Raw genomic sequence first — 24,511 nt, 5'->3', positions numbered from 1 at the left:
GAAAATACAACCTCCCACAAGATGCTGAGCTAGTAATTTGTCATGTCTTTCCTGCAGCTATCAATGCCGAAAATGTCCAACAGTCAAATTCCTCTAGCATATATCAGTAGTTAGCAGCCACTGGCTCTGGGTCTCATGCTCACTCACCCACAATAGTTTATACTTCTAAAACTGAAGGTGTAAAAAAAGTGACTCTGTTCTGGCCATGATAAAGGTTAGCTCCACTGTTTGCATTAAGATGTAAAACTAAGCAACCACCTTTCTTGAGCCATATAGTTTACACAAATCAGGTTACAATGATGCCTATACCAGTTGCTTGATTACAATAATACCTACACTGGTAATAAAAAGTGACTTCCCTTCCCCAGCATAATTTGGGTTTAAACATGCATCTTCACAAAGATTCAAAGCCAAAACATACCTAGGCCATATTCCCCAACTGTCCCTAAGAATGGAAACAAAGTCCCCTGAGAAATTGTTCTCAAATAAAAACCACAACTAGAGTGAACCGGGTGTTAACAAGATCACATATTTTATATGAGACATTTTGAACGAAAGTATTTACAGTTTAGATGTCAGAATAATGATCCATCAGGTTGACCCCTCCCCGCCCCCGCACCTCCATTCCATCATTTCCACTGCACAGTGGCCTGTAGACAGCCACTGTCAAGCTGGGCTCTGTGGTACTCCTTGCTCTTCAGATTTACTCAGTCCATAAAGGTTTCCCTCAATTTATGCTGTACATGAGTTCCTGGAGAACGGCACATAAATTGAATTTGCATAAAGCGAACCCACTTTACAGTGTAACAAATAGGGATAGGTTCCCATGGTGGTGATGGAGGGAGTGAGGCTGGGACTGGGGAAGGGATGGGGGGGAGGGATGCCACTCCTGGAGCTGCACAAGGCAGCAAAGCAGAGGGAACAGAGTGGCACTCACCCCAGCCCTGGCTGCAGCGGCCCCAGGAGCAGCTGACACCAGCTGCCTGCACCAGGCGCGGTGGGCCCCACCTGCCAGCAGACATTAGGTTGCACCGTGTTCCACCTGTCCCCACTCACCTCTGTTCTTGGGCTGTGCCGTGCCCTGGTGCTGGCAGCTGGTGTCGGCTGCTCCCGGGGCTGCTGCAGCCAGGCCTGGGGTGAGTGCTGGGCCCTGCGGGACCCAGGGCTCCACTTATCTGCACTCACCCCAGCCTGTGCTGGAGCGGCCCCAGGAGCAGCCAACACCAGCTGCCTGCACCACAGCACAGTGCAGCCCAGAAGCCAGGGTGAGCTCAGGCACAGAGGGACAGGCAAAGCATGGTGCAGCTCAGCGGTATAGGCAGCTGGTGCTAGCTGCTCCCAGGGCCACTGCAGCTGGGGCTAGAGTGAGTGAGGATATGGCCCTCCCTCCACAAACTTAACTGCTTGGGCAGGGGGGCATCTATGCTGATCGCATAAGAGCGAATTTACCTCACATATAACGAATTATGGATCTAAATATGTTCATTGCATAAGAGCGAATTCACATATAAAGAACCCACATAAATCAAGGGAAACCTGTAATTTCTGAAGAAGAAACAAATTGTTGCCTCTCTTTTATGAAAAACATTAGTGAGAGGTGAAGAAACAGAGGTCAAGCAGAGGTACTAAGAGTACACATACAGAAATATACAAATCCCCATGGACAGGTGAGATGAGTCTGTTGCAGAATACATCTCATACCTTCTGTGAAAAACATTGATCCCCACGTCTGCTGCTCAGAGTAAGTACTTTTTTTAATCTTACTTTTGATGGTTCAAAATACATTAACATAAAAAGTGATGCAGACTAGCCAGTATACGAAACCATGAATCATGAGAGACTTAACATTTTCATTATTAAGGAAACAAAACCCTGTGCCACCTTGAAATATAACAAATACCTAATGATTATATGCAACACACAATTTATATAAAAAAAGAAAACTGCCAACATTATTAAGCAAAGTTGCTTATATGATAAATTGATTACATCTCATGGGGGTATTTCATTCAAACTAAAAGGCTTTCCAAATAGTACTAGCATATGCGTTAATCTAAGGTCCCAAATTCCATCTTTTAGGAGAACAGTGTGCAAGTCACAGGTGACGTGTAGGAGAGGAATGGGGAGGCATATGCCCCTCACCCCTGAGATTGGATGACATAGCCACTGCCACCACTCACCACCCTCCCTCCCTCGCTGCTGCCATCACCGCAGCTGCCTGCGGGCAGTCCCCACTCACCATGCCCCCCGATACATCCAAATAATGTACAGAAAAATCACAAATTTTCCATTATGAAATGTGACAAAAAAATTTAAAAAATCATATTTCTGTCAAAAAATTACCAAAAAAAAATGTAGTTTGTAATTGTAGCTGTAAAATGTAATTGTAGTTGTAAAATGTGTTTGTAAAATTGCTATAAACTTTGACTGGTCAAAAAATATGCGGGCAATTAACCAGTCAAGTGACAATATTTGACCAGTCAATTGACCAGCGTGGTAACCCTAATCTAAATATTATTCTATAAGGATATATGCTATCTGATGCATATGAGAAAAATATCACATATAGCAGAGTAGAAAAGACTAGAGTACATATCCTGTATTGTTCCAATAAATTCTCTCAAACTATAATTATCATCACCACACAGATGAATTCAAGAAAGACAACAGAAAGATTTCCGGGTGAAGAAACAGCATTCTGCTTTATGAATCAAGTAAATAAAAGGTAAATTTGTGAAATATTCATGAGGGCTGAATCTTTCATCTGTACTTTTGAATTATCTGGAAGATATGTGAAATCACATGTACCTGAAGGCAAAGAACTTCTTTTATGTGATACATTATGTATGTGTACGGAATAAATTATAGTCACAAACTCTGTTCCTACCCATTTCACCCTGTTCAGATGATAAAGTAAAATAACTTGTGCATAATACCTTTCAGTTTATGGTCACTCCAAACAAGTGGCATCTGAATGCTTCTAAGAATTAAAACTACTATACTAGGCTTCACTTGGGCCACTGTAAAGAGACTTTCAGGTTCGCATATTGTAAGAGGTTTTTATAAGAGAAGAAACTAGGTGCGTCGAGGGATGGGTGAGCAGACAGGAATGCAAACTGAGGGACAGCCAAGCAGGAAGGAAATAGAGATGGCAGTCAGGGAGATGTTGAGAGGCTGGAATGATGTTGGGGCAGCAGGGAATTGGGGGTTACCAATGGGGTACTAATGTGTCTATACACAAATGCTAGGAGTAGGGGGAATAAGCAGGAGGACCTGGTACCCCTACTAGCAAAAAGGGAATATGATCTCATCGGAATAACAGAAACCTGGTGGAATGCCATGTATGACTGGGCTGTATGCATAGAGGGCTACAGGCTGCACAGAAGGGATTGAGTATGGAAGAAGGGAGGAAGTGTAGCTCCTCTCTATGTAAAGGAGTGGTATGCTGCCTCAGAGACCCATGTTGGTTCAAGAGAAGGGCGAGTTGAAACCCTGTGGGTCAAGATACGGGGGTGACAAGGAGAAGGGGTCTTGATGGTAGGCATCTGTTAGAGACCACAACACCAGGAGGAGGACCTGGATCTGGAATTTTCCAGAGAACTAATGGAGGTTGCATGTTCAAGGGACATGACTGTTATGAGTGACCTCAATTACCCTGACATCTGCTGGGAGGAGCACTCAGCCAGATCTGACTGGTCATGTAGGTTTTTGACCTGTGTGGAAGTACTTTATTTAGTACAGAAGGTGAATAGGCCAACCAGGGGAAAGGCTTTGTTGGATTTGATTCTAGCCAAAGGGGACAACCTGGTGGGAGATCTGAGGATTGAGATAATCTGGGAGATAGTGATCATGAGATGACAGAATTCACTATGTGTCATAGGGCACGGAAGTCAGCCATTAGGGCAGAGGTGCTTGATTTCAGGAAGGCTGACTTCAATGACCTTAGGAAAATAGTGGGAGAGGCCCTATGGGAAGAGGGACTGGAGGGGAAGGGAGTTCAGGAAGGGTGGTCCTCAAAGGAGTGATCCTCAGAGCAAAAAAAAAAACGTCCATTCCTGTATGCAGGAAAGGTGGTAAAGGGGCCGGAAAGCCCTCTTGGCTTACCAGAGGAGTCAGGGAGTGCTTAAAAAAGAAAAAGAAGGCTTACAGACAGTGGAAACAAAAAGTAGTTACCAAGGAGGAATATACAAGTATAGCCCGCATTTGTACAGAGAGGATAAGGAAAGCAAGAGTGGCGACCAAGATCAGGTTGGCAACTAAACTCAGGAACAACAAGAAGTCTTTCTTTAGGTATGGAGGGAGCAGGAGGAAGATCAAGGGAAATGTGGGGCCCTTAAACAATGGGATGGGACAGCTGATAACAGACAGTCAGGAGAAAGCTGAACTCTTTGATGAATACTTTGCGTCAGTGTTCCTGCATACAAATGACGGTCGCCCACCTGATCGGATACTGGACAGATGTGGGGGAAGGGTCATTGGTCAGTGTCGAACTGGTGAGGGAGCAATTGGAGCAGCTGAATGTCTTCAAGTCAGCAGGACCAGATGGACTACATCCGCAAGTGCTGCAGGAATTGGCGGGAGTCATTGCAGGACCATTGGTGAAGGTATTTGAAGACTTGTGGTGCTTGGGAGAGGTCCTGAAAGACTGGAAAAGGGCCAACATGGTGCCAATCTTTAAGAAGGGGAGGAGGGAGGATCCAGGAAACTATACACTGGCCAATTTGACCTCAATACCTGGTAAAATTTTGGAAAAAATTATCAAGAAGTCCATTTGTGAGAGATTGGCAGAAGGCATGATGCTGAAGGATAACCAACATGTTTTCATTGTGGGCAGGCCATGTCTGACCAACCTCATCTCCTTCTATGATCAAGTAATGAACCACTTAGATGTAGGAGACACAGTTGATGTCATATACTTGGATTTTAAAAAAGCCTTCGATATCATCTCCCATAATGCTCTTATAAAAAACTGGGGGATTGTGGGTTGGCAGAGTCCACGGTCAGGGGACCAATTCAGAGAGTGCGTTGGGAGGGGTCAGACTCAGAGACTGTTAGTGGATGGGTCTGTATCATCTTGGAGGGAGGTGGCCAATGGTGTCCTGCGGGATTTGGTTCTTGGCCCCGTGCCGTTCACATCTTTATCAACAATTTAGAAGAGCATGTGGAAAGCACCCCCCCATTGGCCAAGTTTGTGGATGATACTACGTTATGGGGAAAAGCAGTCACACTAGGGTGGATCCAAGTGGTCCTGGACAAGCTGAAAAGGGGGGTGGAGAGGAACCAGATGCAGTTCAATAAGGATAAATGCAGAGTGCTTCATCTGGGGAGAAGTAACCAGTGATGTGAATATAGCTTAGGAGGAGATGTCCTGGCCAGCACAATGACTGAAATGGACCTCAGGGTTATTATTGATCACTGGATAAGCATGAGCCACCAGTGTGATGCTGTAGTCAACAGAGCTATTAGCATGTTGGGATGCATTAGCTGATAAATCGTGAGCAGGGCTATGGAAATTATACTTCCTCTCTACTCGGCACTGGTGAGACCCCAGCTGGAATACTGTGTCCAGTTCTGGGTGCCACTTCAAAAACAACGTGGAGAATCTTGAAAGGATCCAGAGAAAGGTCACAAGAATGATTAAGGGCCTGGAGGACAAACCTTATGAGGAAAGACTAAGGGATCTGGGACTGTTAAGCCTGGGGAAGAGAAGACTGAGGGGTGACTTGGTAGCTGTGTATAAGTATGTAAGGGGTGAATAGCTGGAGCTGAGAGAAAAACTGTTCACTAGGGTATCCCAGGGGAGGAAAAGGAGCAATGGCCATAAACTGTTAGAGGATCGTTTCAGGTTGGATGCAAGGAAGAAATTCTTAATGGTAAGGGTGATTAGAATCTGGAATAAACTTTCCAAGGAGGTGGTGTAGTCCTCAATCTTGGAAGTCTTCAAGAGGAGATTGCACAGACATGTTGTTGGCATCATTTGATCTCAGCAGTATTCCTGCCCAGAACGTGGGGGGGGGTGGACTCAATGTTTCAAGGTGCCTTCCAGTCCTTAATCATATCATAGAATCATAGAAGTTAAGAGAAAATATGTAGTCTTTGTATCAAAAATAAAAATAGTTAAGCACTAAACTAAGTGCACATACTACCTTCAGGTAAAAGAAAAATTGCTTGGCAAAACAACAGTATCTGATATATCAAGCCAGGTTATATCAGTAAACAATAGACTGATCCAATAAGGAAACCACCTTGCACCTAATTACCAAAAATGGCACAAACTGCAGATTTCACTATACATATAGTCTGCATGTGTTATAATGAGCAGATTACTATATGGCTCTCTTTGAGTACTGATAGGCCTAAACCTAATTACACTTAATTAATGGTAATGACTACTACTTAAGGTATATCTAGTGCAAGATGTGCCTGTGGCTTAACTCCACACATTTGAGCTGTCTTTAAGCAAACAGCTGCAGCAGCACAGAGCTCAGCACAGACTAACTACCTCACCCAGCTTCTCACACAGGTTTCACATCCTGTGCTGAGTTTTACTCCACTGAAGATCTACTATTGTCAGTATCCAAGCTAACTATACATTAAAAACAGCTCAGGTATATCTACCCATAAATATTTCATGGATTTTTCCCACAAGCCATTTCACCATGGTATTTACTAAAAATCATGTCGTGATTTTAGAGAAGCACTGTGCCACTTCTACAGATTTACTCTTCATAGAATGAGAAAGAAGTGTGTAAGCTAACAAGCTTTCTATTGGGAACAGGCATGGACCAGTGCCAATATGGTATTACTGTTCTAAAGTGAACCATCCACTGACCTGGCAAGGCTAAGACAATGTGTGTACCCCTTTTTGTTAGTGCTATCTACTTATACAGCTGCACTACTATAATATCTGAAATGTCATTGAAGATTTCAAATCACATCATTGCATATATTATTTCTAGAAGGGAATTTGCTTAATCATTCATTTTCCATACCATTGCCTCGATAATTTCTGAAAAAAGAATCAGGCTATAAGAACATTCCTAGAAAACCATGTAATAATATGTGAGCAGGGAGGTTGCCTGTTTTGTTGTTCATTTCACTCAACCTAGGTCCTCAGCAATTGTAACTCAATTCCATATTATCACAGAATATTTTTTAAACAGAATGAAAAACAGAGCCCTAATTCAGAATAACCCAAAATCAAAATGCTGATTTTGTATAATTGCTTACATGTTTTTAAAGAAAGATTTCCTCCCTACACATCTGATAAACTGTTTTGATTCATATTACCAAACTGCATGATGACATTGCAAGTTGTGTGGTAAGACACCTTTTTCATAACACTGGAATATTATTGGCAAATTAAAGTCCTGTGTTATCAATGCCCAGTCAGCCTGGTATGAAGATTTTTCAGTCAGTACATTTTTAAACTCCAAGCATGCAGAGTAACTTACCTAATTCACCTAAATGTTATAGCTTTCATAAACAACCATCCTGTCAGCAAAAAATTTACCTTATGCAAACTAGACCTCAAAATATTGAACTGAAAATTCTATGGTGTTAAAGACATGCTATAACACCTAAAAAAAAATAAAGTCTACAACTCAAGAAAATGTAAGTTAAAAGATACAGGGAAGAGGAAGCACCAGGCAGTTGCTACAAAATTAAAATACAGAAAATGGGTATGTTACCTTTTAGATTTTATTATTCTTGAGTAAAGTTTCAATAGCCCCTGGGTGATAGCCCTCCCAGATGCAGTGCTGCACAAGGCGCGTAGGGCAGTTCCACCCAGTGCCAGTGGCAGCAGCAGCACCTGGCTGAGAACCCTTGGGTAAGCTAAGGTAGCACAAATGTGGTTCTCAACCAGGGTGCCGCCTAATACAAAAATGTTACAAAGGGTGCCTGAACCACTGGTGTAAAATAAATTAAGCATGGATCATAGAAAAAAAGATTGACAAGTAGGAAAAAATGGCAGAGTACTGGCACAATATAGTCTCACAAATCTACTCTGTTTGGGCCCTTTGACATGGGGAAATTGATCATGTGAATGTGACTTTATTCTAGAATAAGTACTTAGCTCACAGAAAGCAGAGCATTTACTCCAAGCTAATATTGGAATGGCGTCTACATCAGAGAGTTGTTCTTAAATAGCTAAATAGTACTGGAATGGCTACTCCAGAATAGCTGTGTCAGATAACTATGCTGGTCAATTGCTCCCATGTAGACAAGACTTCAGAGAGCAGGTAGTTGATCTTTGAAGGCAGAGCAAACAGGAGTCTAACAGGAGTCTAAAAGTAAAATAAAGAAAAAAGGCATGGGGTCCTACACCTGAGAGCGAGAGATCCAGTTTCTTCATCACCCACAAATGAAAAGGCAGTTTCAACCAGTGACGGAATCCTGGAGACTGAAAAAAGTAATTACAAGCCTCATGTCTGCCATGCCAAAACCAGGATCACGGCAGTGCACGGAATGATGCATGCATGTTATAATTTGCTAGGCAAATAACACTAGTAACAGTAACTACTGACACAAGTAATTTCTTTCCCAGAGACCTGACAGAGTACTGGGGTACCCAAAAGCTACCTAAATCTACCCCAACCATGCAGTTGGTCCAGTAAAAGATATCACCCACATAACACCATTCCTCTTGCATAATAACAGAAAAGCAAGGTAACAAAAAAACAAAACAGAGAAACTCAGAAAGGGTACTTAACAGGGCCCAAGAGCGTATTTATTTGTATTACTCAAATAAGGCCTGGTTGGTAGCCTATTGAAAACAATGGTTACATTCCCTTCGATTCAGTGGGCTTTGCATCAAACCTATACTTCAGGCCTCCAGGAAAAAAAATTGCCATGGTCTAATTTTTATTAACTGTTCAACCCTGGCTACAAAAGTTCTGTTAAATGAAAAATTTAGTCCACCTCTAGAAAATATTCTAAGCCAGAAGCAAGGGCTGTTTCTGCGATTGCATCATCTGCCAATACACTGAATGCTGCCTTTATGCATAAAGTACTTGGTGCCCAGAGCTGTAAAAGCAATTAGAAGCAAATGCACTCTTCAGAAAAAGGTCTACTGAACCAAAAACCCCCACAAGAAATATCTATTTTTTACTTCACTCCAAACTCAGGGCCCAGAGTAAATTTTATATCTATCTATCTATCTATCTATCTATCTATCTATCTATCAGATGTCAAAGGGCCCAAACAGAGTAGATTTATGAGACGATAGATAGATAGATAGATAGATAGATAGATAGATAGATAAAATTCTGTAACTTCAAAATGGACTACACAGACAGGTTATGCTACTGATGTCTAAACTCTAGAATTTTAGAGTTAATGGGCTATTAACAACAACTGCTAATTGATGTTCCCTCCAGTGTCATAGTCAATATTTAATTGTTACTTTGCTTGAGTGGCTCACAAAATTGTTAATGGATTAGAGTGCTTCACCTGTTGGCAGGCCATTAATCTAATGCAGAATGATTCTCCTCTGGCATTTCCAATGCATTCTAAACCAGTCTTGACTAAAAGTTATTACTAGTAGAGGGCTCCTTACTGCCCAGTGTGTTAAGAGTTAGCAATTTAAATTCAGTCTCTACTGAACATGAGTCCATGACATAAAAACTGTCACAAAAAGTATTTAGCATTAGAATGATGACTGGTTAGACAAAGTCTTTGAATTACTGTATCATCACTAAGGACAGTCTCTCCATAATAATGACCATATAAATTAGTGAAACACTGCAAGGAAGCCTTTAATATAGCTGCTTATTTTACACCAATTACTGGCCAGTTGGACCAGTAACAGAACAGTAGGCTTGAGTTCCAGAGAAATCTGAAATACTTTTGCTTTTTACAAACAATACATTGTAGCTAACTAAATACACTATAATAATAATTATGTTATTGATCTAACTTGAACAGTACCACTTAGTCATGTTATAATATAAACCTACTAAAGGAAAATAAAAGTAAATTCAAAGTAAGGGAAGAGAAAATGAGGATGCAGGGAACAGTCCAGAAGATACAGGAGAAATCTGGATAAAAAAGCAGAAAAGAGAGGGAAAATAATGGAAACCAGTTCCTCAAAACTTCGAGCTTAAAGAGCTCACAATCCTGAATTTCTTTTATAGATCAGAGTAAAGGCAACAGACAAGTAGTTTGGATGGACAATTAGTTCGGATGAAGTTTGCTAAAGCACTATGATATAAGGTAAAGACATATAAGCAAAAGAAGATGAAATACAGAAAATAAATGTTGGTGTGTGAAAACCCTAAAGAAAGAAAGAAAGACATCCACAATGTGGTACTGAGCATAACAAGAAACAATCTTTTACTTGGTTATTAAATAATCACCAATGAGAACTATCAGGTGTATACTTAGGGACTTACGGATGAAATACTTGTGTAGGTGAAAGGTGGAAAAGGGACAGGCAAACCCAGCCTAGTCAAAGTTATAATTGCAGCTCATATAGTCATACCCAAAATAGGTTGGAGCTGATAGCTAGGGATAGACATTCAAAAAGCCTGAGCCTGAATTGATTCAATCTTTGCAAGTTAGTCTAACCTGCAAAGCTTGAACCGATTTGGAGGTGGATAGACATTCCCTTTTCATTCCAGAAATGCAGGCACATGCCTGCAGTGGCTCAGGCTAGAAGCCAGGGTAGGGGGGTGGCCAGACCCCAGCAGCAGACTGTGATTAGGGAGGGTTCCCCCCTCATGAGCAGCCCAGCAGCGAATGTTTATCACCCCTGACTCATTGTTTATCAACCCATTAAGAAAACAACACGGGGACATTACCAGCTATCTGTTGATTCTACCTTGTGTGCCACAGCTGAGAGGTAGCCAGCATGTGGTCTGCCAGCTAATGCTGAGAGGTGTCTGTGAGGGAGTAGGGAATGCCTGCTTAGCAGAGAGTGGGGAGGGGAGGGGGGAAGGCAGAAGCCAAACAGATGCCTGCAGAGACTGCTGGAGCAGCAGCCAGGGAGCAGAGGGGAGGGGCCAGCCCTGCTGTGGATCAGAGAGCCCCACCCAGCCCAGAGAACATGCCGGGCTGCTGGGGAGGTCTGATTTAACTTAAACCAGCAAGGGGTCTGGGACAGACATTGCATAAACTGGTTTGAGCCAAATGGGTAAGTCTGATACTACATTCAAACAGGTTTATCTCAAACCAGTGTCAGCCATTTTTTAACTGGTTTATGTGCACTGAACATCTGTTCTGTTACAGGTTTAAACCAGTTTTTGATCACTTAAACCGGTTTATGTGCGATGTCTGTCCCTAGCCTCTGAGCTTAAACTGAGATTGCCACGTGGGATTGCAGCCCATGCTGATGTCCATATTGCTGCAACTGTTAGTGGTTCAAGAGCTAGCTTGTTTAAAGCTATCCTTTACATCATATTGACTTGTACACGTACCCAAAGAATGGAAGTAATGAGGAAAAGTTTAAAAGAATAGGAAAAAGGCTTTTAAATAGCTTCTATATTTGGGTTTCTCTTGTCTTCCTAAGATCAACTGTGAGATACAAGAACAAACCTATGCTCTTAGCCTAGGAAAAGGACTGTTCATTGTATAACTAGGGCTTCTAAATTTATGCTTAAAGTAATATTTGCTGATAAATAGGAAGAAACATAAAGCAGATTTATCTGATAAAGGAAGCATTTGCATTTCTTGGGCACTGCCCTAGAGCATCAGTTTAAAGCTATTCCAAATCATTCTCTCACTGGGAAGTTGTGCAGTATTGACTGACAACAGGCATATATACAACAAGGAACAAACATTGCATATGACAGAAATATTTGTATAGCCATGTTTCCTTATTTTCTTTGTTGCTCATTTGGGGTTTTTTATTTTCCATTTTTTACCTAGCAACAAGGACAAAAAAAACCACACAAACCCATCCTCATAAAAGGTAGGAAAATGTTATTGTAAAACCAGGTTTTAGCTCTGAGAGTTCAAACTGTCAGTAACTTTTATTTTATTTTATTTTTTCCAGTTTTGGATAATAATTGCCTGATGGAATGAACTTTTATTATTAGCAAGAGTTTCAAATATTTCCATCTATGAATCCAATTCTCCATTTTTATTTCTATTGTGATTATGCATATGTCTCTAAGCAAAATCAACCAGATAAAATAAAAGTTGTATGTTTACAGTACTGCCATAGGTACTGCAGTTCCTGTGAAGGCAAAATTTTAACAGATCCTACTGGAGATACCATGGAAATAACTTACTTTATACATGACTATGCATTTGCAAGGTGAATTCCTATATAATAAAGACTTCAAAAGCCATCTCAAAATGAGTTCCACTTTCTTACCAGTTTGAATAATTAAATAATTCGTTTTAGGCACTGGATTTTAAACTTTTAATGTCAGGGATTATGTTATTCCTTTAGCACTGTAAGGTGTTGTGTGCACATGTTCTGATTATATTACATTAAGGATCTAAATTTTGATTTGAACCATTACAGAGAATTTGATTACAGGACAGGTAGTCCAAAATATCTGATTTAGATTATTTCTAATATTTGTCTTTAGCCATTTCTGAAATAACTTCTAACCTTTCTTTCATTTTAAATGTAATACTTGGTTCTAAACTATTCAGATACTAAATATTTAAATAATAAACACTACAATGCTATATAAACTATACCTGGTATTGACTGATCCTAGTAGGAGGGGCAAAATGTATTGGCTGAAACTTCCTTGGTACTAAATTAATTAGTGTTGTTACATAAAAAAATAAGGATAATGAACATGTTCCAACCTTTCTGTTTTTGATTCACTGTCAGTTCTGCAAAGTTCAAAGTCCTGGCTAAGAGACTGCAATTCTGCTTGAAGCCTTTTCTCCCGTTCTACACTTTCCTCATAAAACTTCATCTTGTTTTCCATGGCTTTTACTTTTTCTTCCATCAGCTTAAATTCATGAAGGATCAGATAGCTGACTCCACAATATTTACATACTGTTTCATCCCGGGACATCTGAAAAAAGATATAATCAGACTGTATTTAGGAAACTCACTGAAAGAAATTAGAATACTGAATCATTCTGAAATGTGACCCATTTAAACTATTCATTGTAAAGGAACATTTCTGATCAGAAAATTATTTATTGTTTTGCCATGTAGTAATAGTGAAAACAGTTGCCACATTAGCAAGAACACAAACTATAATAATATATCTAGTTTTGGGAACCTTACCAGGTGTTACGGACTTTTCAGTGTATCATACATAACTCCCATTATATCATCTAAAAAGGGAAGACAAACCTCTGATGCAGATTTTATGGATAGGTGGTATTAGGAAAATAAACCTTTACAATCTCCAAAGTTATTTTCTTGTTGTGACTTTCTGATTGTGTGAGGCAGAAAGATGTTGAAGTTTGTTGTTTCCTGATAAATAATATTCTCTTAGACAAGAATAACATCTGGAAAAGAAAGGAGTGATATACCCCAACAGAGTACACATTTCACAATGACTAAAGTAGTGGTCATTGTGAGATATAATATACATGACTTTCGCGTGACACAGAAATTCCATCTGATTTGGCAGGTGGGAAGTAATTCATCAACATAAATATTCAGCATGTAATGGGCAACTGATTGAGCCACCATTTCTTAAAATGAGAGAAAAATTATACATTTATGACACTGCAACACTTTCAGCAAAGCTTAGTGAAAATCTAACAGGCCCAGTAAAATGCACCAAGACTGTCAGACATACATACTAGTCAGTAGAGGTGTGTGAAACAGGCCGTATTCGTTTTGGATTCGGCCCAAATCCAAATCTGCAGATTTGATGCTGATTCAGAAAAATCAGCGATTCGGCCATAGACGCAGCTTTAAATGTTTTTTCTACATACCTCAAGGTACCAGGCACAGCTCATAAGTGCTGCGAGGCTGGGGCAGATGGGATGTCCTACAGGAGTGCGGGGGGGGAGCATACGCTCAGTGGCAAGCCCAGAAGTGGACCAGAAGTGCTTTTGGTCCACTTCCAGGTCTGCTGCTGAGCATACTGGGGAGCTCCCCACACTCCCGTGGGACACTTGTTGCCTGGTACTTTGAGGTACAGAGAAAGAACATTTAAAGCTGTGTCTATGTCCGAATCGTCAAATCTTTCCAAATCTCTCCGAATTGATTCAGAGGGTTCTGATTCGATTCGGAGAGATTACATGGTCTCCTGATTCGATTCAGATTCGGAGATTCAGCCACCGAATTGGACTGAATCTCTGGTGAATTGACTCAGGGACCAAGCTTCGCACAGCCGTACTAGTCAGTAGATTATCAACCTTGTGCTTTCCATTCTGATCTCTCTCCAAGACTTCAAGACCAAATTTGCTTGGTTTAAAAGTAAAATCATTTTTCTCTCACAGTCCTGCAAACTCACCCCATCCATTTTAACTAACAATAAACATTCTGCAACTATTTGACAATCTTATTGATGCTGCACAAGCCAGAAGAGGCGAGTAGTGGTGACAACAACAAGTAGGAAGATGATCTTTGCAGTGCATTCTGAATCTATGGGAGGGAAATAACATAAGTGTCAGGGAGGTCACATAGGAGGTGATTAAAGTAGTCAGATTAGGAAATGGTAGGGGCCTGAAGGAGAGTCTCAGTTGTATATAGGCAGACAGGAAGGTCAAGTCATAGAAATACTGTGAAGCAAGCAGCTGAAAGATCTCAAATATATGGGGGTCAGAGATAAGTATCCAAAAAAGCACCCAAGCTGCAGGCCTGAGCAACAAGAACAGTGTAATATTTTGAATAAGAAAAGAAAGAGTACTATGGATGGCCTGGAGAAAGTTCAGTTTTGCTCAGGTTACATTAAGTCAAAAGGCAAGATATCTAAGAGATTACGTCAGGGAAAAAAACTGAGATGCAGGACTGAAGAGAGACATCTGTTTGCAGATCATCAGGGCACAGATGGTATTTGAAACCATTACAATGGATAAGACCACACAAAGAATGTGGAGAGACAAGAAAAATGGGTCTCAAATAGAGGCATGTAGACACTAACAGAAAGTGAGAAGAGCAAAGAGTGACCAACCAACCAAACAGGATGATAAACAAGAGAGGACAAGACTTCAAAAAGGATGTGATCTAATGTGTCTAGAGCAGCAGAAAGGTCAAGGAGGCTGAGAAAGGAGTAGAGGTCTTGATATTTAGTTAAAGAGAGGTCACTAAGGGTAAGTTCATACCACAGTGACAGTGTACCTTAGCTAGAAAGTTCCCAAGCACACTCAATCTACTCATTCCTACTTGCATGTTCCAAACCCAGAATTATACCATGGCATCCGACTACTACTGCCCTCAAAACCTTAATCTCAGTCTCTTGAGACTGGCTGATGAGAATGGTCCTGAAACAAACTCATCAGTGCATTTCTGGGGTTGAAAGTTATGAACAGCATGGGTAGGTAGGGCATCCTCAGGAACAGCCCAGTTGGAGTATGTTGCCACAACAATGCAGACATACCCTAGAAGGACTTGATGAGAGCAGTTTCAACTGAGCAGAGATGGCAAGCCTGACTCAAGCATATCTACAGCATACTGGAGAATATCTGCATTTTGGGGTTGGACTCAATCTGTTGAGGTCCCTTCCGACCCTAGCACCTATGAATCTATGAATCTGTGACAGAAGAGAAATGCCAAGCAACACATGAAGATATTGTATTCAATGAGCTTAGAGATAGGGCAGAAGAAAGATGGAAGAGTAGTAGCAAAGACGGGTAGGGCATTCAATATATCAGAACATGAATCACAGAATCATAGAAAGAAGGACTAGAAGGGATTTGTTAAAGATAGAACTGGCCAAAGCAGCAAGTACTAAAGACTTGATTGTTATGGGTGACTTCAAGTACTCCAGCATCTGTTGGGAAGATCATTCAGCTAGCTCCAGCAGATCAACCAACTTCTTGGCAACTACAGACCTGTTCTTGACACAGGCTGTGGAGGAGCCGATTAGGAGTAAAGCCACTCTGGACTTGGTGCTGGCCAAAGGTGAAGACATGGTAAGTGACCTGAAGATTGGAGGTGCTCTGGGTGACAGAGATCACAGTCTGATCAGATTCACCATCCACTGAAAGGCTGGGAACTCCACTGGCAGAACAAAAGTCCTAGACTTCAGATGGGCACACTTTGGTAAACTCAGAAGTCTAGTTGGAAAGGCCCTTTGCAACCAGTGACTGGACGACTTGGGAACTCATGAAGGATGGCACTTCCTCAAGGAGGCTATTCTTACTGTTCAAAAAGAGGCCATCCCCATGCGATCAAAGAGAGTGAGAGGGGCAAAGAGACCCACCTGCCTCAACAGAGACATTAGGGAACTTCTCAAAAAGAAAAAAGAAGTATACGTGAAATGGAAAAATGGATCAGGATCCAGAGAAGAGTATGTTCATGCGGCCAGGGTCTGCAGACATGAGACAAGGAAAGCCAAGGCATCCATGGAAATCAAGCTGGTGAGCGCTTCTTGTCTTTGTTTCAGCTGTAACAAAGATTGTAATATACAGATACTGAAAATGAAGAAAGCAACCAAGCAATCCTTTGGACTGACTAGAGGAAAAACAGAAAGAATTAACATTTAGTTAAAAGGAAAGTTCTCAAAAATTATCAGAGTCCCTATGTCATGGTTCAAAACATGTACTATTTTTAAATATACCTTCATAAAAATGGTAGTTAAGGATGTTTGCTCTGGAATTACCAAGCAAGGTTTATTTTCCTGTATCTCAATTTTGCCTCAATATAAAATGACCATAGCTACAGTGGCTCTGAATGAACTGAAAAATCAAGTTTATTTTTCCTGGCAGTTACAATCTGTGCTTGGAAATATGAAACTGTTATTCAGAATAAATACCATAAGCTTCCAAGCACTGAAATTACTATATTGAAAAAGGACAAAATGAGCTGTTATGGGGAAGGGAGGAGAGGATTGTTATCCCAAAAAGAACATTGTGCTCCCTTGCAGCCCCACCACTTCTGTCTGTCTTTCAAATAAACAATTATGGACACTTTGCTCTGTCCCTGCATAATATCCATGTCATGGGTCTAAACTGGAATTTTTAAATGTAAATCTAATAACATCAGTCTTCAAAAGGAGCAAGTCTATTTCAGTTTTTCTAACTGAACAGACTGGTTTGGAACTATTAAGATTAAATTTAAAACGGTAATATACAAAAATAATTCCCCTCCGGATTTAAGGGAAAAAAGGTTGTATTTTGTTTGTTTGTTATCTCCCCCGACCGTAGGTAAAGTAAACTAAAAATGTAGAGGACTGTCAGCACCTTCAGTTTCTGATTTTGAATTGTCTTTCTACCCAAGAGTCACACTAAAATGAGGTGGTTTTATGAAAGGGCAGGAGGAAAGAAAACTCTGTCTCCCCATCAGAGCTTTACTTTTCTCAGTAAAATGCTGCAGTCACTGGAATGCAAGGTAGATATTCATAAGCCAGGTTTAAACTAGCTGACTCTGTAACTGGTAACAGCCTAGCTATGGCAGCATGGAGCTCAGCACAAGCTGTACACTAAAGCAATATAATGAAAAGGCACGATTCACAGGTGAAAATGCAGCTAAGTCAAGGCCTGATCCTGCTAAGTGTTAGGCCCCTCAACTGTCTTTAAAGTCAGTCTGATAGGATTAAACATTTTTTTCAATGTTTTGTTTTTCTTCATCAAAGTGCTTCTGCATCAGTTAAATAATAAAGGAAAGGAACTGTGACTGCCTCTCTCTAACAAGTGTGTAGCACTGTACTGTTCTTGATATTGCTATCTGTTATTTATACGCTGCTGATAAAGTTACTTTGAGTTTCAAATTGGAATGCAAGATGAAACATGTATACTTAAGACTTAGAAAAAAACATTTATAAACATCCAACAATAGCTACAAACCTAAACAAGCATAATCATTTTTTTCTGTGATAGGACACAGAAAAGGGAAACAATTAATTGTAAGAAAACAAGTACATTAAGGGTATGGCATAGTATTAAATAAAGTATGCAGGAACCAACCATCTGAAATAAGATTCATTTTCAAACTTAAAAAATTTACTCCTACAAGAGGGCCACATATGTTATCGCTTAGGTGGACTCAGCTGAGCTCTCACCTCTCTGTGGCTGCTTCTCTTGTCAGAACATTATTGATTTTGGCAAAAATTAGATAGACAAGCTTGATTTCAGTAAAATCAGACTATGCTTTCCAGAGGGGTGAGGAATGCTTCAATGACTCACCATCTATAAAGCCTAAGATATCTATTAGCTAACTTGTTATGGTCATAGTGATCCATCAGTATTTCTCAATTCTTTCTCAACACTACAGGGGCTGTCAGCCTACAACCTACACGCTGAATCTAGGCCATGAAGCTGGAGCGTCAGTAGCCATTTGGCTGCAGAGAAAGTGTTGGCAGTGGCCAGATCATAAGCAAAGCAGTGGCAAGAGGGTAAGAAGTATGGAAATAGCAGGGGATCTGTTCACAAGGGAAGCAGCAGCATCAGTGTTACCACCTTCAGACTAAGCTCTGTTAATTCAGCCTGCCACTGCTAAAAGGTTGCTAACACTTGATCTATAGCTTGGCCAACAGATTGCTACCATCTGGTTGCTACCCGATTGCTTCTATAGTACACTTCTAGAAGAGGTCTACATAATACAGAGTGCACAAAAGAAATGAAATAAGAAAAGATCAGAGATGTATGTGAAGGGGTCCGTAGGCCTCAACCTGGATGAGTGTATTGAATCTGGCTATGGAAAGACAAAACAATTACACCCATTTAGAAGTACAACTTACAATGAATTAGCTTTATGTGCAGTAACTGTGTTATGCATCTGCTCTGTCTCAGAGTTAGTGGAAGCTAAACCAGTGATTTATCAGCTATTTCACTTTAGGATAAGCTACTCCAATTTAGTTTTCAGTTACTGTAAATAGATTGGACACACAAATCAGGTCAGCTAATGTGTTCTCTTGACTGGCAAATCCCCACACTCCTTTTAAATAAGTGTAATTGTTTCATCTCTCTGCAGTCTCTGACATGGTAAAAGACAGCAGGCCACGCAAGTGATTCAAGAAAAGAGAAGTTGTGATTGAAGCAACGGAAAGAAAAGATTTCCTTAGTACTGCAGTTTTGGATAGCAGCATGCATGTGGGGCAAAATCAATGGCAAGTGAGAAAGGGGGTTATATTAAGGCAGAGTTGACCAACATTTGGATATCAAAATACTTGTTTTTTGTTTTTGTATGAATGTACTCTGTGTATGCACTGATATTCACATGTGGGAGCGAGTCCTTGGACATCAAGAGAGATGGGGTAAAGCAAATCACAAACAGAAAACAAAGCTAAATTCACAGAGGACAATGAGCTAAAACTGGGGAATAAACTAGACTCCTAGGATTTTGTACCAAGGCCCCAATATATGCAACAGCAGACAAAAAACAAGCATGACAAAAAGAGCACGCAGAACAAATCATTTTGAAGGGAAGTATTTTCAGCTCTGACCTTGTACCAGCTGTTAAACTACAGCATCTGTGGTAGTAGTCAGCTCAGAGCTGTATTAAATTTTGAAAGAAATAATGTTATTGCATGAGCTGGACTTGCGTAGCCGACCAAAGACAAACAGAAAATTGAGCCAAGATAGCGTGTCATTCAAATTACATCTAAATCCACACTGTAGGCACTTGAAGGCACGTCTACACAAGCATATTAATGCGCTGCAATAAACTCCAGTAGGATCTGATATCTATAAAATACAAATCTGTAATGAATGTTAAAACTTAGTGTTGGAAAATCATATTATCCAAATCATACTGGAGGCTGAATGATAGTTAAAAACACAACTTTTATGAAGCTGCAGACGTGGTAATTCTTTTTCTCCTTTTAGAGAGTTTTAATCCTCTGGTGTATTAGTTTCTGTCTCCATAATCTGAATCTGTATCTCCTTCCCCTCTTTGGCCCCTTGACTTCCCCCTTCTGCCAGATTACCCTTAGTTCCCCATAGCTCTATTTCTCTCCCTCCTAGCACCAAAAATCCCCCAGCCCCATGACACAAAAAGAAACATTCAGGTAAATGATACAGCAAGTAATACAGGGAGAAAGTGAAATCTCTTTACTATTCAGGTTTGGGCATGTTGTCAGTTGAAACTCCTGTTATTCAGAAGACAAATTTCAATAAATTTCTACTTACAAGAAAGCTTCAATTTTATGTACTTTTAAATATCATAAGAAAAATTTCAGAGTCAACTTTTTCAGCCAGGATTTAGTAAGAAAAGAGTGCAGCTTGCCATGCCATTTTAAATGATATGTATAAATACTTTATTGAACTTTCCTCATAAAAACAAGAAAATTGCAGTATGTAAAACTTCTGAACGTACATGAACAGTAAAAATAGGGTAACAGAACAGAATGTTCCAGTGTGGAAGAAGGACCTTTCAAACATGCACTTAAACAATCAATATAAGATAAATTTTGGAAAAAAGTCATATAAATTCATTTTTTTTATACATTAGCTGCTGCATTAATAATAAACCTCAAAACATGACTCTGGTCACATCTATACTGGTAGGTATTGATGCACACCTGCAATCTCCATCCACACTGCCTTTTATTGCATATGCTAAGCCCCGATTACTGTCCACCCTACATCACACAAACACAGATTACTGTCCACGCTACAATTATCAGTATTTGTGCATGATGCAAAAAATTGTGCAGGGTGTATGAACCACAGATTCCCTTATACCATACAGAACAGAGCCCTTCTAGGAACTTGTCTATTGTACATCATAGGAAAAGAAGCCTTTTCTTTATGTCTCCCCATATTAAAATTAATTTAGCCCAACATTAATTGCAGTTGTGTCAGCCCAGAAGACCACCTGGTTTTATGTGTTAGTAGCAGTAATCAGAACCATGAATACATTGAAGGAGGTCCTCCTGCCTACACGTTAGTTGCTTATGATCTGGGGTGCTTGTTCAAAGAGATGGTAATGGAGCATCAGTCATTACAAAAATGTGTAGATACAAGATGGACTGGAAGTAGCATTTAAGACAAATTTGGATGACATAATGAATGCTAAAATTGCTAACCCACATAGTTTTGGAGGAGAAATAGCATAGGGAAGAGGAGTTGTATCATTCTGCACACATGAAGTGACCAACAGTGGCTCCAAAATCTACAAATAATAAAGTGGATTTTCATGGACACATGTAAGAAACTTGCCCCAATTCTGCTGTGCCACAATAAATGAAAACCCCTATTGGAATAGAAGGGTATTACTTGTTAATCTTAGAACTGGCGATACCATATTGCTGCAAGTGCATAGCTTACCCATTTAGCATTAGCAAATCAACTGTCAAGCTGGTAATGGCAGACATTTACCTGTGAACTGTCAGTATCTGGAGTACATCTGGAACAGAAGTACGCTTTCAGAAAGTAAGTGTCCAAAACTAAACAAGTCATTGTTGTACTGGACCAACTGTATAGTTGGGAGAGTTGTTGGACAGGCTTTAGGGCACAAAGTTCCCTTCTTCAAGGGAGTAAAGGTATTTTCATATAGAATCAATCTCTTAGCCAATTTGCATGACTGGAAAGTGTCCCCATAAGCAATATAGGTCCCAAGACCAAGGGAGTCAAATTAAGGATGCTGCATATGTTCACATCCATGCCACACATGGAGATCTTAATGAGCAATTAATTGTTAATGCCTTGCTGTCTTGTAGACAGAAAAATCCCATAGAACATGATGTACTGATATGTGTCTGTTCTGATATTTTTTCAATCTTCTGGGGTGAGAGGACTGCTAATCTGTATGCGGTATTTTGTCCACGATTAATTTTAGAGTCTGCATTGGATAGGGGTTGATTTATTTGCCAAACAAAATATTTTTAAAAGATTTGGATTTAATTTAAATGTAACTTTCTGTGCTTTCTAGTTTGGGGACACAGGCTGCCAGTTTATCGGTTTGAGTAGTTTGCCTGCTTGTACTTCAATAAAATCTTATGGCATAGCTGAAGTTTACCATTTCTTACAATCAAGTGGCCAAGTCCTGAAACAAGCGCAGAACTTTGCTAAACTCATGGATAGATACAAGGAAAAACTTTAGAATAGTGCAGTCAGACCTACTGACTGAACAAAAAAACAAATGTGTTCTAATTCACAAGATGGAACATGAAAAACTGAAATGCAAATTAAAACTGAAGTGCAAAAAAAGCAGGCATCTTTAGTGGGAGTGGCACTGGCTGCTTGCTTTGCCTTCTTGTTTTCTTTTCCCTTCTGACCTCTTATTGCTCATGCAGTATGGAACCAGGTAGGAGTCAAGAGAAAAAGGGTTTCCTCCCAGCAGTTACTAGAGCTGTCCAAGTCCCAAAGAAACACTGACATTTCCACCTCCAATCTGCACAGTCTGCAGATTAGGAGAGCATACTGGAGAGGGCAGGTAACTGTAGAGCTTCTTGTGCCTGACAAAGCATTTAGAGAAAAGACTTGTGTTAAAAGAGAGAGCACGTAGCCTGACCCTGCACAAAGAACTATCACCAATGCCTGGCCCTACACAGCTGGTCGACTTAGAAGCCTGCAAAGAATCTTGGGTCTGCATGAAGACTTGTGGGCTCTCAGTCCAGTTCAGTACCATTCTGAAGAGTTGCTCCATGAGTTCCTGTTCCTGCCTCCTTTCTACAGTCTCTCATCATATAAACCTCTCCCAGTTACTCTGTGCTCCTGTTCCTCCTTGGCCTTTAGTAGCTCCCTTAATCTGCACCTCTTTTTTGCATCTCTTAGACAATGTCATCCACGTGGTGCTTTCCTTTTGCCCTTTGCAGTACAAGTCTGTATACCCAAATATATGTAAAGGAAGACTAGTCCTTCAGAACTCCAAGTGCCTGCATTGGAAAGAGAGAGAGTATCCATTCATTTTATTCCTTAACTGTAACAAATTCTAACTTCCCACTTTACTTCTTGTCATAAGGCCAGAATCTACAACTTTGATCTTTTTTGGTATGCCATCCTCTCTCAATTTCAAGTTTGGCTCTCCAGAGATATAAGGTGACAAAATGGCAAACATGATGACTTGATGCTTTTTCTTTATATTATATAATGTTTTAATGGACATCAAGCTGTCTGCCAGTGGCCCAGGTTCTCTAATTTTTTTCAGGCTGAGAAGCCCATCAAAGATAAAAAGAAACAGAAAAGGCATCCAGAGATGGCATTCCTTTAATCTACGTGATGGGATTTTTAAGATTTTTGTCACAGAGAAACATATAAGCAAACTGAGGAGTCTACTGAGTTACACTAAAAATCCTGCCACACACCAAATATGCAGGCATCACTTTCTGCGGTGGAGAAAGATCCAGAAGAACATTGATAAGCTGCTGAATTAAGAACTAGGAGACTCACAGGTACAGACCACTCTCTCTAAGAACCAACATAAGAGAGATCCTCAAAAAGTTCGGACTTGGAAACTAAGAGGTGTAGTTATTTATTTCTGGAGCAACTGTAAGCCCTTACGAGCTATTTGCCAAAAAACAGCAGCTTCTCCCTGTCATAACCCAAAGGTATGATTCTGTGTGCGCTTCAGCACCAGAATTATCCCCGCCAGGTTGCAGCTTCATTGCACGGTGGAGTTTTATGCTGCGGAAGAAAACTCCGGTGCAAGGACGAGTTTCCCGCCTATTTGCAGCTTCTTTTGCAGGGTGCATTGCTCAAGTTGCAAGAGAAATGCACGGTGCAAAAGAGTTCCCGCCACCCGCATGCAAATTTGTGTCCCGCTATTGGCTAGTTCTAAATTATTCCCACGTGGCGGCTAACGATTGGCCTGTTAGCCGTATAAGAGGCTTGAGCAGTTTCCGCCCAAGCCGAAGAGGATTCCACATCCATCTCGTGGGGACTCTGGGTACACGGCAAGGTAATAGAAACCCTGCGTGAGATTCAGAGGAGCTTGGCGACCTGATCCATTGCCCACCTTTTCCCGCCTTCGAGCGATAAAAATTATAAGACGTATCTACGAGTCCGATTTTGGTGGCGCGCTCACCCAGAGCATCCGGAGCTCTGTTTCCGTGGAGCCTAGCAAACTCCATGCAACCGTCCGTGTTGTCTTTGTCTGTAACTGCAACTCAAGCAAGTTTTCCAGCCTACACCACGACCGTCTCTGGTGTAAGTAAACAATCTTTAAAACTACCGCTATGAGTCTGTGCCTAATTCTAGCTTGTCACGACCCTCTCTCCGACCCTGCGTGCCCGGGCTGCTGGCCACAGCCCGCGTGCAGCATGAAAAAGGGCCCGGCTCGCGCCCGGCCCGCACACTCCCATTCCCCCTTGTTCCCTGGCATAGCTTCCCTGGAAAGAGATTTGCAAGAACAGAAGTGACTTCTAGTGACTTTTAAAACTGCCAAATCTTCTCCAGTGAAGGGGCCATTACAGTTTGAAGGCCAAGTCACAACTCTATTTTTAAATGCGTTTCCTTGCACTGTAATCCATGAACAAAATGTTTACACAAACAATGACAAAGCTTTAGCAAAAAAAAATAAAAATATATATATCCC

General features: G+C 40.7%; 1 protein-coding gene across 2 annotated transcripts in view; it reads right to left on the bottom strand.

The window, feature by feature from the left end:
- Window positions 1-24,511, bottom strand: part of LEKR1 (leucine, glutamate and lysine rich 1) — a 152,293-nt gene that overhangs the window by 113,553 nt on the left and 14,229 nt on the right. For both annotated transcript variants that reach the window (XM_006016465.3, XM_025214914.1), the window contains one exon: window positions 12,769-12,983. In XM_006016465.3, coding sequence (XP_006016527.1) covers window positions 12,769-12,983 — 215 coding nt within the window. The remainder of the gene's footprint in view (window positions 1-12,768; window positions 12,984-24,511) is intronic.

The sequence above is a fragment of the Alligator sinensis genome, unplaced genomic scaffold (genome assembly GCF_000455745.1).
Source record: "Alligator sinensis unplaced genomic scaffold, ASM45574v1 scaffold60_1, whole genome shotgun sequence".
NCBI classification, from domain to species: domain Eukaryota; kingdom Metazoa; phylum Chordata; order Crocodylia; family Alligatoridae; genus Alligator; species Alligator sinensis.
The sequence above is the reverse complement of the archived record's forward strand: the minus strand, read 5'-3'. Positions and strand labels throughout refer to the sequence as shown.